Source organism: Mustela erminea, chromosome 9 (genome assembly GCF_009829155.1).
Source record: "Mustela erminea isolate mMusErm1 chromosome 9, mMusErm1.Pri, whole genome shotgun sequence".
NCBI classification, from domain to species: domain Eukaryota; kingdom Metazoa; phylum Chordata; class Mammalia; order Carnivora; family Mustelidae; genus Mustela; species Mustela erminea.
This window is the reverse complement of record NC_045622.1, coordinates 83616503-83635295: the sequence shown is the minus strand read 5'-3', so window position 1 is coordinate 83635295 and position 18793 is coordinate 83616503. Positions and strand designations below refer to the sequence as shown.

Genomic DNA, 18793 nt, shown 5'->3' with positions numbered 1-18793 from the left:
AGTTCTCAGTAATTATTAATGATTATTAATCCCCATGCTGTCAATATAATATAGTAATGCTCCAGTTGCAGGATGGATGAAAATCAGGTGGGATAACAAGATGGAACAAGGTAAGCACTTAAGGAGGTAAGAAGTAATTGGATGAGTACAACAGTACCACCTAGAAGGAACTGCCAAGTAAGTAAGAAGAAACACTGTTATCGAGTCTTCTAATAAGCTTTCAGGAGTGAGCTAAGTAGTGTGGGAGGCACAGGAAATACGACTACTGTTCATTCACAGACATATCTAAGGAGGAATTGATTTCCAAATGTGTTTTTCTCAAAAGAAAGAATAAAATAGGGAAAAGAAAGCTGATTGTCCAGATTCTAAATATTTGCTTGTGTAGTTACAGTCCCAAAGGAGAAATAGCTTTATTGATTTGCCTATTAATAAAAATGTTTATTAGAATAAATTTCAAGCATTTAAGCAGAAATAATAATAATGATGGAAGCCAAAATTCATTAAGCCCTTACAATATTAGCCAGTGTTTGCTAAGTGGTAAATTTTTACTATCTCATTTAATAATCTTAAGAAGTATTTTCTATTATTATTATTCCTATTCAAGCCTAAGTAATGAGGGCCCCAAGAAGCAACTTGTACAATGTCACATAGCTAGTAAGTGGAAGAGTCAGGATTCAAACCTAGACTGTCTAACCAAAGGCCCTTATCTAAACTACACTGTCTCACAGGAAGGTTTATTAAAAAAAAAAGAAAAAAAAAAGCCAAATAATCCACAATTCAAACACCCAGAGACAATTACTGCTAGGCTATTGATGTATATCTTTACAGACCACTTTCTACATATACACATCATATATCACAAAAATTGTTTCGTAATCTGTTTTGTTTTTATCTCCTCCCTCTGCAAGCAAGGTATTCCACTATGTAAATACAACATAATCAACCAATCTATGTTGATAATTCTTAGGTTTTCTCCAGATTTTCAGTAATACACACAGATTATAACAACCTTATCGTACACATCTTTGTTAACTTGTATCATTATTTCTTTGTCATCAATTCCTAGAAATGGGACAATGATAACAATGATAACGTACACTCCAACTTTGATACCCTTTACTAGAATTAACAATGTACATTCCTATGGTTAACATAAGCGACATCCACAGCATCTTTAACAGCAGGTATTATAATTTTAAATATCTGATAGCTGGAAAATGGTATCTCTTTGGTTTTTCTTTGCAATTTCTTTGATCACTAAGGAGGCTTACTAGCTATTTTTTGTTTCTTCTTTTGAGAACATCCCATTGTTATCTTTTGTCCTTTTTGTATTAGGATACCCAAATTATTACCAATTTAAAAATGCTCTTGGGGCACGTGGGTGGCTCAGTTGGTTTAGGATTTACCTCGATCTCAGCTCAGGTCTTGATCTCATGGCCATGAATTCAAGCCCTGTGCTGGGATCTGGGCTGGGCCTACTTAAAAATAAAATAAAAATGCTCTCCATTTACTAAGGATATTAACATGTCTATACATAAATTTACTAAGGATTTTAACATATATATACATATGTTTATTTTTTAAATTCTGAAATAATTTCAAACATAGAGAAAAGTTGCTAATATAGGAATTTTTTTCCTCCAGTTCCGCTAGAGGATAAGTTGCAGACATGATGGCACATCATTTCTTAACAATTTAGGCTATCATTCCTACAAACATTCCCCCACATAACAACAGTATAACCGTCTGACTTGGGATAGTAATATAATTTGGAAATTAGTACTACCATCTTATCCTCAGACCCCATTCAAGTTTTGCCACTTGTCCCAATATCAGTCTTTAGAGTAAAGCACTCAGTTCAGAATCACATGCTGTACTCAGTTTTCATGTCTCTCTTCAGTCTTATTCAACCTAGAAGTTCCTTAGACTTTCTTGACTTTTATGGTCTTGACACATTTGAGGATTACAGGCCAGGTATTTGATAGAATGTTCCTAATTTGGGTTAGTCTGATGTTTCCTTAGGATTAGATTTAAATTAGGCATATTTGGTAGAAATACCACAGAAATGTTGCTGAATTCTTGTTCATGATTTCAGTTTGCCCATTACTATTGACATTAACTTGATTAAAGTCATGTCTGCCAGGCTTCTGCCCCATAATATTCCTTCCCCGTGTAGTCAGCAAATATTCTGTGGGAAGGTACTTTGTGCTTATGTAAGTATCTTGTTTCTCGATAACTTATTTAGTCATTTATTTATTTGTACCAGTATGTACTCATGGCTTTCTGATTTACTAAATGGGTTACAATCTACTTACCATCATTTTTTATTCTGATGCTCAAATTTTCTCCTATTTGGTCAGTGGGAACTTCCCCGAGTTGGTTTCTGCATCCTTTTGAGATTCCCTGTGCTTTGGGCTTGTGCTCAGTGCGGAGTCTGCTTGTTCCTCTTCCCTGCACTCCCCCTCTCCCCACTGGTACATGTATGCTCTCTCGCCAATAAAACCTTTTTAAAAATTTTTAAAAATGATGTTTATTCATCATAAAAATTCAAATACATAAAACATACAAAGAGCAGGAAAACTCCCCAAATCCACTAGCCAGAGGTGAACATTGTTAACAGTATGATGAACATCCTCTCATACATCTCTCTGCACCAGCCCTTCCTTCTTTTACCAAAGAAACCAATGTAGGATATTAAGAAGTAAGCTGTTAAAAATGGTTTTCATTCTAAAGAATATTATGAGAACTATGTACAGATTTGTTTAATTTTGGCATTTCTTTCACATCCTTTTAAATACTACACATAACTATGAGGAGGAAATTTAGTTTGAGTCTTGTGAACTTCTTTGACCACCTACCATTAAGGTTTTGGAACCTAAATTAATATCTCTGAATTACTGTTAGAAAAGAATTTAGAAACAGCTATATAAAATTTTATGTAAACAGGATTCTGTACACTATTATTATAATTATTATATGTATCCCATTATTATAATCTGCTTTTTCACTTCCTTATATCTTTGATACTAAGCCCAGTATCCATCTCAAGTCTCTCACGCAGAAAAAACTGCTGTGGAGCCTACCTGCTACAGCTGATGCTGCAGTCTTTGCAACTAGCATCAGCCACAGACCTTAATAAAAGACACTGTGCCCACCACCCTCCAAAGGATATTTCCCTTGGAAGGTAGTGGGCACTTGAACCTAAATAAAGAAAGCTGAAGCTTAGACTCCTTTCCTCAGTATTTGAAAGATGTGATTGGTATCCTTTTTCCCAATGTTACTTTCAAACCACTCCTCCTCCTCCATTTTCTGGCAAAAACAAACAAATAAACAAAATTCATGTTTTCTTACGTCTGACCAATCCCAATCATTCCCCTTTTAAGGTGCTGTCTTCATCAAACTTCTGGACACTTTCCCTATCAGTTGAAGACAGTGTACCTGGTCTATAGTCCTAATTCAAACGTCTTATTCTCAACGAACACTTCTGATCTTGGTAATTGCTTTGTTCATTTAGCACCACTATTGAGGCTAGGAAGTCCACTACCAGTCCACTATCCCTTCTCTCTCTCCTCATATATCAATAGCAGTTGTCTTCATTTTCTTAGCCCTAGTTTGTGATCCATCATTTACTATGCTTAATATCCTAAACTCTTGTTGCCTGTACTTCTCAAAACTTGAATCCTGCCTACACCAGGAATCTTAGCAGAGAGGCAAGAAAGTAACAATCTAACAGACTGTACCACCTTAAATATTTGATACTTCTCTAGTAGGTATATTTTTCTACTCCATAAAACAACCATTTCAACCCTTCTCATTTAACCCAAACTCCTAAGAGGTAAGTCACTGTTTCTCAGCAGATGACGCTGCCTATTATTCACGGAGTAAAGAAACAATCTCAGTCCATATCTTCAACACTACTCAAGACCCTGCCTTCAACTTTACAAACCTATTTGTTTGCATCTACATTGTTGTCTTCTACTTTTCCCTCCTTCCCGCCAGTGGAGGAAATGTTAGACATCTTAGTGGTCAAGAGTAGCTTAGGAATTCTGCCAAATTGTTTAGCAATTTGCCTAATGTTATACAGCTAGAAATCACTATTTCCTCTTCTAATCGCCATCCATTCCCTCGCTATTGAATTTTTCTTATTCACATTAAAACAGAACAAAACAGCAAAAACTTCTTGCTTCCCAAACCTCTTCCACTTACTGTTTTTTCTCTGCCTCCTTATGAACAAATTTCTTAACAGAATTATATGACCTCTGCCTATCTCTCTGAACTCACCTTTCTTCTAGCTCATCCCATTATTCTTTTCACCAACATGGCCTTTCAGGTCCTTGAGTATACTAAGTCTTTCATTTCTTAGCACACTGGCTGCTCCCTGCAGAATATTTCTTGGCTACTGCCCTTTGTAGAATGTTTTTCTTATTTTCAAATCTCAGCTCAAATGCTTCTTCAGAGAGGCAATCCTAAATAACTCAAAGCAGATCCCCTTACTCCGATATAACTTGTGGAATGTTCTTTTTGCTTGTATTACTTATCATAACTCTTAATGACATATATATTTATTTATTTGGCTTTAAAAATTGTGTGCTTTCTCACTAGACTAAAAACACTACACATGGTCAAAATTATCAGCTGCTTTGTTTACTACAATAAATCTAGAGTTGAGTATTATGCTAGGCTCATCAAAGGTGCTCAGGTTCACAGAAAGTGTACCCATCAGAAAATGTGTTCCAATAAAAACTGCAGGATATGTTTTTTACAGCAGTAAAGGACACCATCCTAATTCTGTTTTCTGAAACCTGGAAAGCATTCTTGATACTCCCTTTACTCTTTCCCCAACTCTGATGACAGCAAAGAAATCAGATTAGGCGAGGGTCCTGGGCCTTATAGGATCTCTGTTAGAATGTAGGTTTATTATTCTGGATGTTGCTATAGAACAGTTTTTCTTTTTTTTAAAGATTTTTTTAAAGTAAAATCTGCATCCAACGTGGGATGCAAACCCACAACCCCAAGATCAAGAGTCATGTGCTCTATTGACTGAGTAGGTTAGGTGCCTGACCTAGAGCCAGGTGCCCTTAGAATGTGGGTTGATTTTTCTGAATGAGATTGGAAGTATTGGAGGGTTTGAGCCAGAGGAGTGATAAGAGCTGACTTTTGTTGTAAAACTGTACTAATGAAGTAAACCAAGTCACATATAGTTTCTTACATTTAAGTTAATGAAATTAAAATAAAATAGCTCTTCTTTAAATGGTTGGTAGAATTCACCTGTGAAGCTACCTGGTCCTGGACTTTTGTTTGTTGGGAGTTAATTTCTGACCACATCTCTTTGCTGGTTATGGGTCTGTTCAAGTTTTCTATTTCTTCCTGTTTCAGTTATGATAGTTTATATGTGCCTCGGAATTTACCCATTTCCTCCAGTTTGTCTGATTTGTTGGCATATACTTTTTCTTATTATTCTCCTATAACTGTTTGTATTTATATGGTACTGCTTGTTATTTCTCCTCTATCATTTGTGATTTTATTTATTTGGGTCCATTCTCTTTTCTTTTTGACAAGTCTGGCTAGGGGGCTTACCAGTTTTATTAATTTTTTCAAAGAACCAACTCCTGGTTTCATTGAACTGTTTTATTACTTTGTTTGTTTTTTGGTATCTGTATCATTCATTTCTGCTCTGATCTCTTTTTTTAAAGATTTTATTTATTTATTTGACAGAGGGAGAGAGAGAACACAAGCACAAACAGGGGGAGTGGCAGGCAGAGGGAGATGGAGAAATAGGCTACCCACTGAGCAGAGAACCTGATGTGGGGCTTGGTCCCAGGAACCTGACATCATGATCTGAGTCAATGCTGATGCTTAACTGACTGAGCCACTCAGGTGCCTTTATTTCTGCTCTGATCTTTATTATTTCCTTCCTTTTGCTGGTTTTAGGGTTCCTTTGTTGTTGCTGTTGTTGTTTTCCAGCTCCTTTACATTTAAGATTAGGTTGTTTATTTGAAATTTTTCTTGCTTCTTGAGGTAGACCTGTGTTTTTATATATTTAGCTCTTAGGACTGCTTTTGCTGCAACCCAAAGGTTTTAGACTGTTGTGTTTCCATTTTCATTTGTTTTTATGTATTTTTTAAATTTCTTCCTTGATTTTCTGGTTGACCCATTCACTGTTTAGTATTATGCTGTTTAACCTCCATGTATTTGTGGTCTTTCCAATTTTTTGATTTGGTTGACTTCTAGTTTCATAGCACTGTGGTCAGAAAAAATGCATGGGGGCGCCTGGGTGGCTCAGTGGGTTAAGCCGCTGCCTTCGGCTCAGGTCATGATCTCAGGGTCCTGGGATCGAGTCCCGCATCAGGCTCTCTGCTCAGCGGGGAGCCTGCTTCCTCCCCTCTCTCTCTCTGCTTGCCTCTCTGCCTACTTGTGATCTCTGTCAAATAAATAAATAAAATCTTAAAAAAAAAAAAAAAAGAAAAGATGCATGGTATGACTTCAGACTTTTTGTATTTGCTGAGGCCTGATTTGTGGCTGAATATGTGATCTATTCTGGAGAATGTCCCATGTGCACTTGAAAAGAATGTGTATTCTGCTGCTTTAGGGTGCAACATTCTAAATATAGGGTGGAACACTCTAAATATATATAAATATATCTGTTATATCCATCTGGTCCACTGTGTCATTCAAAGCCATTGTTTCCCTGTTTGTTTTCTCTTTAGATGATGTGTCCATTGATGTAAGTGGGTGTTAAATTCCTCTACTATTACTGTATTATTATCAACTAGCTCCTTTATGTTTGTTATTGTTTTATATATTTGGGTGCTCCCATGTTGGGTACACAAATAAACTGTTATATCTTCTTGTTGGATTGTCTCCTTTATGATTATATAACACCCTTCTTTGTCTCTTTTTAAGTCCTTGTTTAAAAGTCTAGTCTGTCTGATGTAAGTATTGCTACTAAGGCTTTCTTTTGACATCAATCTGCATGATAAATGTATCTTCACCCCTTCACTTTCAATCTGCAGGTCCAAAATAAGTCTCCTGTAGGCAGCATATAGATGGGTCTTGCTTTTTCATCCATCATGACACTCTATATCTTTTGATGGGAGTCATTAGTTTTATTTCTTATTTTGTTGTTGTTTCTAAAGATTTTCTCTGATATCTATTTTTTTCAAACTATTCCAAAAAAAGAAAAGGGAAAAAAACTTACAAATTCATTCTAAGAGGCCAGCATTACCCTGATACCAAAACCAGATAAAGGGGTGCCTGGTGACCAGAGGTAGGGGGTAGGGAGAGGTTGGTGGGGTTATGGACATTGGTGAGGGTATGTGATATGGTGAGTCCTGTGAAGTGTATAAACCTGGCGATTCACAGACCTGTACCCCTGGGGCTAATAATGCATTATATGTTTATTTAAAAAAGGCAGTCGGGGGGTGCCTGGGTGGCTCAGTTGGTTGAGCAACAGCCTGGAGCTCAGGTCATGATCCTGGAGTCCTGGGATCAAGTCCCACATCGGGCTCCCTGATCAGCAGGGGGTCTGCTTCTTCCTCTGCCCCTCCCCCTGCTCATGCTCTCATTCTCTCTCTCTCTCAAATGAATAAATAAAATCTTAAAAAAGAAACAGATAAAGACTCCACTAAAAAGAGAACTACAGGTCAATATCCCTGATGAACAAGGCCACAAAAATTCTCAATAAAATACTAGTAAACAGAATTCAGCAATATATTTAAAACACCATTCAGCATGATTATATGGGATTAATTCTTGGATTGCAAGGTTGGTTCAATATTCACAAATTAATCGAAATGATACACTGGGTTAATAAAAGAAAAGAACCATATAATCATTTCAATAGATGCAGATAAAGCATTTGACAAAATACAGCATCCATCCATGATAAAAACCCTCAGCAAAGTAGGCTTAGAGGGAACATACCTCAAAATAATAAAGGCCATGGATGAAAACCCGCAGCTAGTATCATCCTCAATGGGTAAAAAGCTCTACAATCAGGAACAAGACAGGGATGTCCACTCTCACCATTGTTATTTAACATGGCACTGGAAGTCCTAGCCACAGTAATCAGACCACACACACACACACACACACACCAAAAAAGTCTGAAAAATGCAAAAAATAAAAAGGCATCCAAGTCAGCAAGAAGAAGTCAAACTGTCACTATTTGCAGAACATGCTACTATATACAAAACCCCAAAATACTGCACAAAAAAACCCTGCTAGAACGGATACATGAACTCAGTAAACTCACAGGATACAAAATCAATGTACAAAAATTTGTTCCATTTCTATACACCAATAATGAAACAGCAGAAAGAAAAGTTAAGGAATCAACCCCATTTACAGTTGCACTAAAAACAATAAAATAACTAGGAATAAACCTAACCAAAGAGATGAAAGACCTGTATTCCGAAAACTATAAAACATTGATGAAAGAAATTGAAGATGACACAAAGAAATGGAAAGAGATTCCATTCTCATGTGTTAGAAAAACTAATATTGTTAAAATTTCTCTATTACCCAAAGCCCTCTACAAATTCAATGCACTTACTATCAAAATACCAACAGCATTTTTCACAGAGCTAGAATAAATAATCTTAAAATTTGTACGGAACCACAAAATACCCAGAATAGCCAAAGGGACCTTGAAAAAGAAAAGCAAAACTGGAGGTGTCACAATTCCAGACTCAAGTTATATTACAAGGCTATAGTGATCAAAACAGTAGAGTACTGGCATAAAAAGAGATGCACAGGTCAATGGAACTGAATGGAAACCCAAAAATAAACCCATAGTTACATGGTTAATTAATTTTTGACAAAGCAGGAAAGAATACGCAACGGGAAAAAGACCATCTCTTCAACAAATCATGTTGGGGAAATTAGATAGCAACATGCAGAACAAGGAAACTTGACTACTTTATTACACAAACAAAAAAAATGAAAATGATGAAAGGCCTAAATGTGAGACATGAAACCATAAATGCCTGGAGGAGAACACAGGCAGTAACTTCTTTGATGTTGGCCATAGCAACTTCTCACTAAATATGTCTTCTGAGGTAAGGGAAACAAAAGCAAAAATAAACTATTGGGACTTCATCAAAATAAAAAGCTTCTGCACCGTGAAGGAAACAACCAAGAAAACTAAAAGGCAACCTACAGAATGGGAGAAGATATTTGCAAATGACATATCTGATAAAGGGTTAGTATTTAAAATCTATAAAGAACTTCTAAAACTCAACAGCCAAAGCCCAAATAGTCCAATTAAGACATGGGCAGAAGACATGAACATACACCTCTAAAGAAGACATAGAGATGGCCAACAGACACATGAAGATGCTCAACATAACTCATAATCAGAGAAATACAAATCAAAACTATAATGAGATATCACCTTACACCTGTCAGAATGGCTAAAATCAATAACAGAAGAAACAGCAGGTGTTGGTGAGGATATGGAGAAAGGAGAACCCTCTTACACTGTTGGTGGGAATGCAAACTGGTGCAGCCACTCTGGAACACAGTATGGAGGTTCTTCAATAACCACATTGAGATACCACCTTACACCAGTTAGAACGGCCAAAATTAACAAGATAGTAAACAACAAGTGTTGGAGAGGATGTGGAGAAAGGGGAACCCTCTTACACTGTTGGTGGGAAGGCAAGCTGATGCAGCCACTTTGGAAAACAGTGTGGAGATTACTTAAGAAATTAAAAATAGAGGGGCACCTGGGTGGCTCAGTGGGTTAAAGCCTCTGCCTTCGGCTCAGGTCGTGATCTCAGCGTCCTGGGATTGAGCCCTGCATCGTGCTCTCTGCTCCTCGGAGAGCCTGCTTCCTCCTCTCTCTCTGCCTGCCTCTCTGGCTACTTGTAGTCTCTGTCTGTCAAATAAATAAATAAAATCTTAAAAAAAAAAAAAGAAATTAAAAATAGAGCTACCCTATAACCCTGCAATTGCACTACTGGGTATTTACCCCAAAGATACTGATGTAGTAAAAGAAGGGCCACCTGTACCCCAATGTTCATAGCAGCAATGGCCACAGTTGTCAAACTGTAGAAAGAACCAAGATGCCCTTCCCTGGACGAATGGATAAAGAAGATATGGTCCATATATACAATGGAGTATTATGCCTCCATCAGAAAAAATGAATACCCAACTTTTGTATCAATATGGATGCGACTAGAAGAGATTATGTTGAGTGAAATAAGTCAAGCAGAGAGAGTCAAGTATCATATGGTTTCACTTACTTGTGGAGCATAAGGAATAACACAGAGGACATTGGGAGAAGGAGAGAAGGGAGTTGGGGGAAATCAGAGGGGGAGACAAACCATGAGAGACTGTGGACTCTGAGAAACAAACTGAGGGTTTTGGAGGGTAGGGAAGTGAGGGGTTGGGTGAGCCTGGTGGTGGGTATTACAGAGGGCATGGATTGCCTGGAGCACTGGGTGTGGTGCATAAACAATAAATTTTGGAACACTGAAAAGAGATAAAAATAAAATGAAAAAATATTAAAATGTCCAAAAAAAGCGCTAAAAATAGGACTACCCTATGATCCAGCAATTGTACTACTAGGTATATACCCAAAGAATATATAAATACTAATCAAAGGGATACATGCGCCCTGATTTTATAAAAGCATTATCTACAATAGCCAAATTATGGAAACAGCCCAAGTTTCTATCAGCTGAAAAATGGATAAAGAATATATGGGGTGTGTGTGTGTGTGTGTGTGTGTGTGTGTGTGTGTGTGTTATATTAACTACGGAGAACAAATGATGGTTACCAGAAGGGAGGTGGGTGGGGGGATGGGTTAAAATGTCATAGGGATGAAGGAGTATACTTGCTGTGATGAGCACTGGGTGTTGTACGGAAGTGTTCAATACTGTATTGTATGCCTGAAACTAATATAACACTGTATGTTAACTGAAATTTAAATAAAAAATTAAAAAAAAATAAAAATTTCAGGAGTTACTGATAGGTTGGATGTAGGGAGTGAAAGAGAGGAGTCAAAGGCCTAAGATTACCTAATTGAAGGAAGAATAAAATTTGGAAGGATTAATTATAATGTTGAATTAATAACAGAGAGTAAACCTAGGGGACAATAACTGGGACTAGGAATGCAGAACTTAGGCAGAAAGTAATGAAACAAATGCATACCAATGAAGATAGGATGCCAGGATGAGCAACTAATTTTTGCATAACCAAAGGCCCCCTTGGAGGACAGAAAAAGAAGAAAGGCAAACACATAAGCAAGTAATTTCTTTTTCATTGGTTAAAATGAGGGTTAGGATTAATAGTTTTCTCTCAAAATTTTTAGATTTTTTAAAAAAGATTTTAAAAAATTTATTTATTTGAAAGAGAGAGAATGAGAGAGAAACAGAAAGAGAGAGAGACCACGAGAAGGGGAGGGTCAGAAAGAGAAGCAGGCTATGTTTCAGTTATTAGTTTTTGCTCACTATATCTTTGAGCTCCCTGCTGAGCAGAGAGCGATGCAGACTCGATCCTGGGACTCCAGGATCATGACCTGAGCCGAAGGCAGTCACTCAACCAACTGAGCCACCCAGGAATCCTAGATATATTTTTACTTTAATCATATCACTAGCATGCCAATTAGCAAACTCCTTTCCAATATTTACACCTTGCTTTGCACTCAGCTCCAAGATTTGTTATTCATTCATTTGTTATTCATTTTGAATCCTCTTAGTAATTCATAATAATAAGGATTTAGCATACTGCTGTTCTGAACCTTTAGTCTTACCAAGAAGTTCTCTTGCAAAATTCCTTTGTCATGAGTTTCTAATTGTACCTTCTAAATATACGATGGCTCTCTGTTTCTCAGTGTGAAAGATCTGTATTTTCGAAATTAAAAAAATATATACATATATTTAGTACATCTCTACTAATTCCTTTTAATTAATTTAATTCCTTTTTAATTGCCTGGTACCATATAATCCTGTGTTTTAACCTTTTACTTTGAAATAATTTTAGACTTACAAAAAGGCTCAAAAATAGTACAGAGCACTCCATATACCCTTCACCCAGCTTCCCCTAATGTTAACATCTTACACATAATCATTGCACAATTATCAAAATCAGAATATAGTACTGTTTCGAGTTTAAGATAATATGTCCTAGTTGGTGGTGCCATTGCTATACTTGTCTTTCTCATCTCATTAGATCTCTACTTCTCCACTCCAGAAAAGGTAAAACTAAATTCTCAAAGGGATCCACTTATAACAGGTAGCCCAGGCAATAGATTCATTCTTTAGCCCTGTGCTTTTTTAGATGGATTCTTCTTTCTTAATAGGGCTCTGCGATGCCAAATGTCAATGTTTTAGCCTGGTGAGATAAAATATACTCTTACATGGCTTTCAGTTATTAGTTTTTGCTCACTATATCTTTGAGCTACAAACAAGGCTACAGTTAATATGAGTTATTACTATACTTTGTGCATTGAATCATTAGTTGATCAACTGTCAACACCTGTGTCCTAGATTCATGAATAAAGAGATGAAGATAGCATAAACCCCTTTTCTCAAGGATTTCCACTGCTTGAGAGGGAAGATAAGAATGGAAACAGGACAAATAATTATAGCGCAATACGCTAAATGATCTGACAGAGTATGAACAAAAGTAAGTAGGAATGTATGGAGGATCGTAACTATAATTTGTCTAGGAAAATATTACAGAAGGCTCATACAGATGTTCCATTTAAGTGGTAAACAGACTTGGCAAAATAAGGAAAAGTAATGACTTCTAAAATCTTAAGTAAAATTCTTATCTTCTTTCTTTTGATTTTCTCCTAGAAAGTCTTCTAAAAAGGTAACTAGTTCTTTCAGAATTTGGTTCATTCAATGTAATTAATACAAAACTTTTAGTTAATATAAGAAACTACTAACCATTTTTAGGATCTCTATGTAAAAATAAAATCTCGAATTTCAAAGAAACATCTCAAAACAAAATCATTCTATTCACTACCATCTGTATATAAACTCAACATTGAAGATCTGTTGTATTAAAAAAAGTAACCTTTTATAATATAGTGGGTTTATCAATTGGCTTGGGCTCCTATAACAAAATGGCCACAGACTGAGTGGCTTAAACAACAAGGATTGATTTTATTCAATTTCAGGAGACTAGAAATCTAAGATCAAGGTGCTAGGAGGTTCGGTATCTGATGAGAACTCTCCTGTTGGGTTACAGATGGCCACTTTGTTGCTGTGTGGCTCACATGGCCTTTCATGTACCTGTGCTCAAGGAAAGAGAAGGAGCTGGATATTTCTCCCTCTTTTTAAGAACACCACCAATCCTATCAGACCATGGTCCTAATGTCATGACCTCATCCAACTCTAATTCTCTCCCAAAGGCCTCATTTCCAAACACCATCACATTGGGCTTCAACATATAAATTTGGGCAGGGGGAAGCATTGGGCAGACCATAAATAATTCAGTTTAACAGCAGGTTAAGTAGTGTGTTAGTAGATTTGTTAATAAATAAGAAAGCTGAGATACTATCAGTACCCTGAAGATCAGCATTATTTTCCTAAGGACAACAGAACTGTCCTTGCATACCTGTTAGCAAAGCTTAATTCAAAACAACACCAAAGTAAAAAAATCTTGGATTGCAGAATTATTCTCAAAATCATTTTTCCTATCACTGTTCTGTAATTCAGATTATCTGATTTATGACAATGAAATATTGAAACAAAACTATCTTGTAATATTAGAGTGATACTTCTCAGGTTTTTATAGCCAGATTTTAATTTGAAAGTTTAAATTGTATATACGAACATTCCTATAGGCATACCTGCTAACAATTTTAAATTAGTTAATGCAAATTTTAAATGACTTCCAGTTTTTCTCACCATAAAAGAAACTATGTTTCAACAGGGCCTTTGGAATATATGAAATTATATACTATATGATAGTGAGACACAGCTATATCCTCTAGTCTTAATTACAGGAAAAGTATAGACAACTGTAAAGTTTAGCTTTATTGTTTTATAAATGAACCAGTAAAGTTCATTTTAGTGAAATGAGCACATGCTTTTCATAAATTAAATCTCACATGGTAAGTACTCATTTTCAAAATTAATTTAATTACATGTTTAAAGTTTAATTACATTTAATTAAGCATTTAAGTTTTATATGAAATAAATGAATTATCAGTTAACTGCTATGAAATGAAATATTGCCTTGATAATTAAAATCTATAAATTTTCCTATTCTGTGCAAAACTGCTAGTTCTCAAAGCACACTCTGAAAAAAGAAACATATTTTAAAAACTATAGGACTATATTCTCATAGCTGATCTAGGTGTAGTTTTTCCTGGCCCCTGGCTTCATGTGCTACACATTTACTACAGCAGCAAATGGAGGCAGCCTGGCCCAGAATATAAGTAGAGGTTTTGAAGACTTGGGTTTAGGTCAGAGACTGTCACTAACAGCCTGAGAAAGTGGGAAAGGTATTTAGTATCAGTCTCTGACATCAAGCTCCTAAAAAACGGAGATAATATTACTTCCTTTGGAGGGTTGTGGAAGGATTAGATAAGATATCCCATGGTCAAATGCCTGGAACAGTGCCTGACATGGAACAAGCTATTCAACAAATGTTCATTCCCTCTTTCTTTTAGTTAATGACTGAATGAACAAAAACCTTGTTCTTTGGGGCTTAAAATTTTTTTCTTAAAACATTTTATTAATTACAAAAGTAACACCACATTTTTTTGTTTACTTACATTACACTTAATGAACATTTTACATTCTTTTACTTCCTTAAGTACTCCAGGAATGGAGGCCATGTAGCATTATAGCTAACACAGAATTTTGAGTTAGAAAGAACTGACTTTGAATTTGGGTTCCACCATTTACTGCTTGAGAAATCAAGAAGTTGTTTTCAAAGCCATAAAGTATATGTATGTTTGGTTTAGGGAATGGCAAAAATTAATAGTATTGATATATTGATTAAGTATAATCAATATAATCATTCAAACTTAACAAAATATTAGTGATGTAAGTAGGACAAAAGGTATCCCTCTACCCTAATTTTTCACAGGATATTCATTTTCACTTAATTTAAGGGAATTTCCTAAGGTTAACAGTAGGATTGACAGTCAGAACTCAGATTTCTTTTTTTATTTCTTTATTAGTGCTCTTTCCTTCATAAGACAGTAAGGTAAAGGCAAAGGACAGCAATGTCTCTTGAAGCAGTAAAGCAAAAAGAGAGGGATCTGATTTGGGTTAATCCTGGTTCTGTCACTTAATAGTTGAGCCTCAAATAAATAACTTCTGTGAATTTCAGTATCTTCTGGATAATGGGAATATACACGTAGTTAAGGTTCATACAAGGATTGCGCTAGGTAACCAATGTAATAGGTAGTGGAGTGACCGACACACGCAGCAGTCATTCATTAATGGTTGGTGGTAACACTAAGACAACATCAAAGCACCACTTTCGGTAAGTCTCAAGCCACAGAATGGAGAAACCATAATGAAGTGAATATTTTTTATTTTCTGAAAGAGCTTTAGTAACAATAAGTAGGATAGTCTTCACTAAATTCTCAAGTAATATTCCTGGAAAGAGACTATGGATTTGTAAGTCATTTCAGTTCCCAATTTCTTGTCTATTAAATCTCCATGGAATAACTCATCTTACTTTGAAAATAATGGTTTTACAAGATGAAAGAAAAGAGAGGCTACAACCTACTCCATGGATTACTTTCCTTAACTCAACGGCAGCCAGAATTGAAATTACATATTCTTAACACTATAAATTATTCAATGTCAAGTACTGTAATTTTCAGAGTTTTGCCTTAATAAAATTAGTTGCACTATAAACATGTTGTGTTCATTTACTATTTAAAACACTTCATTGTTAAACTCAAAAGACCCCTGAATTCTTTGAAGGTAACCTAAAAAAATACAGATTGCTATATTTACAGAATAATTTTACTAGAAGTAGAAAGCTTTAAGAAATAAAATATTGGAAAACTAACACTTTCTGTTTACTTTTTGATAGAACACTTACTGAAAAACAGCAGTACATCATACCATTTTCACTGCTATATTATCAATCAGTAGTATTTAGATATCTATCTGCATTTAGGGCTAAAAGACCTTGATATAAAAACTATTCCACATTTTCTTGAATATAAGAACAGCAGGTATTATTACTTTTCAAACTGTAAATTAAGAATAACAGCAATTCCAATAGATACAGGACCAGAAAAAGAAAACCACATATAAAGAAATAGTATGAAACATATGCATGATTACAGTTACATGTTACATAGAAAACATTTATTATTAGGGTATGTACCTTTGGTTATGCATCATTTTAAAGAGTGTGGTAAAAATGAATTCTGTTAACCTGTGAAATTAGAATGGAGTCATTAACTTACCATGGTTCTATGGTAAGAGTTGAAGATAATTTTTCTGGAAAGAAAAATCCATGCCATTTTGATTCCTCAATTAGTTCTTGTGGCATCCTTTTTGATGCATCATAATAGTGACCAAATCTTGAAGAAGAGACTGGTCCAGACTGTTAAGAAAATCCATATTGATTGTTAAAAAAATTAATTTTTTTAAAACTACAATGTTTTTGAACTGCATTCAGCAAAATATGATATATCTGAGCATTTTAATGCTGATAGGAAGAGCTGATATACACAGACTTATTAAATTTCAAAGAAGCATACAACTTTTATTATTTTAAACGATGACTTAGAAATCAACCTTTTCCTCTCATGTTTCTCTTATCAAATCTGATAAGAATTCAAATACCTCTTTGTTTTTCTTACTGTAAATCTTTCCAAGTTAAAAAAAATTAATATACATATATTAATTGTTTTTTAAAGGTCACAGGTTTCAATGACAAATTAAATATGGAATTGCTAAGAACTAATAAAAACTTAAGCCAATGAAATCATTGGTGAGGGGCCCAAAAGAAACTAGCTATTTAAATATATTAAACTGAGCATCATTTAAAAATTAAATTCTCACGAGACAGTGTGTATATATATTCAAAATTTCTTATAAATTTAAAATTAAACTTAGAGTATAAAATATGTTGGGGTACTCCCATTGGGACCAAGGCATGTGCTAAAGAGGGAGAATGCATACAAATAATATTAGATAAACCAGAAACCTGACATAATCATTAGTTCCTCTTTTGTGCCATTACCTATTTCTCCAACAAATCATCTTTCTCATAAGAAACTCTAGTAGCTATTGATGTTGAATTTATTTACACAGGATAGTAAAGGCCTAGTAACAGAACATTCTCATTATATTGCTTTGAATGGACTCTGCGCTGATTCAATACATTAGAAATATATATACCTCTGTCCAAAGTTGAACTACTAACAGATTGACAATAATTTCTAATAGTTTCTAATCTAAATTTACATAATTTTCACTGTCCTGAATACTACAGACAAATTTCAGAACATTCAACAAAACAGATAATCTGCAGATAATTTGCAGAAACTGAAGAACTCTATGGAGTGAGTTCTTAATTTATTTAACTAAGTAACTGCCAACTTTGTAATTTAGATAAAGACATTTCCTTGACACTAGATCTTTGAATTTTAAGATTTAAAGGATTAATATTCTTAAATTGGATGCCTACCAACATCAAATTATACAGTAACAAAGAATAAAAAATATTAAGTCTAATAGAAACATAACTCTCAGATTTAGTCTGTGGGTTTGGCATTTATTTTCTAGGTAAAATGACTGCTCACCCCTCCATAAAATACTGTTTGCTGTCATTAATGAAAGAGACCAATGAGCTCAACCTAATATTTTCAATACAATATATATACAAGTATGGCTCCTAAAACATGATTTATCTATTTATCATGGCAGTATTAACAAATTATGAAACATTAAAGTACGTTTCTAAAAAATAGGGTAAAGTTTTAAAATGTAAAGTTATTAGTATAAAGCAATTTAAACAAGGTCTGTTCTTTGGCCTATAATCTATTCTTTATCCGGATTATAGTTCAGAATGTTTTTACTGCAATCTCTGCTAGAGCTCATCTTTTTATTGTGTAAGTCCAAGCCCCCTTAATGTTTTAGAAAGGCCTTGACTAACTGAACTTTGATCTGATGTCTTCATTGAGAAAAACACCAGGTTGCCCATTTCAGATGCAAATCCTCCTAAGGCCCAATAGAATTTAGTAAAGACAAGCAAAAAAGAAGAAACAAGAAGTTTCCAGGATCCTCTTTGAGAATCCTGGGGCACACTGGTGTCCTTAATCCACGCTGCTCCATGGATTAAGGTAGGTGATAACCTTTCCTGATTCAAAAGAATAAGCAGAGTGCCTACAAACTGGGTGGAGACTAGGATTTGGTAATAATAAAACACCATGCAATAAAAGCTTGGTCTATGTCAGAAGCCTCTGAAAAGGCCTCAATGTACCACATTCCCAGGCCTAGTAGGGAAGCTTGCAAAAGCCTACCTGAATCAAATAAGCATGAATAATCTATTTTAGCAGACTGGCCATGGGGAGAGAGAAAGAAAGAGACTTTTCACTTCTTTTAAGTTTGAGTTAATAAATTTATTAGTGCACTGAAGGTTCTTGAAGTCTTGGGCACTCAGAGAAATATGCTAAATTGCCAAGAAGCAAAGTATGCTTTTTAAGTTGCCGTCTCTATTACTGTTTCTAATTATAATATTAATGTGATAGAAATCTCAGATTTGGGATGAATCAAGGCAGAAAATTGATTTCATGCTGTGACAGTTTACATATAAAACACAAATAATTCATTAAAATATAAGAATAAAATTT

General features: G+C 35.1%; 1 protein-coding gene across 2 annotated transcripts in view; it reads right to left on the bottom strand.

Moving 5' to 3' along the window:
* ELP4 (elongator acetyltransferase complex subunit 4) overlaps positions 1-18793 on the bottom strand; it is a 247008-nt gene that overhangs the window by 161435 nt on the left and 66780 nt on the right. For both annotated transcript variants that reach the window (XM_032359364.1, XM_032359365.1), the window contains exon 5: positions 16400-16539. In XM_032359364.1, coding sequence (XP_032215255.1) covers positions 16400-16539 — 140 coding nt within the window. The remainder of the gene's footprint in view (positions 1-16399; positions 16540-18793) is intronic.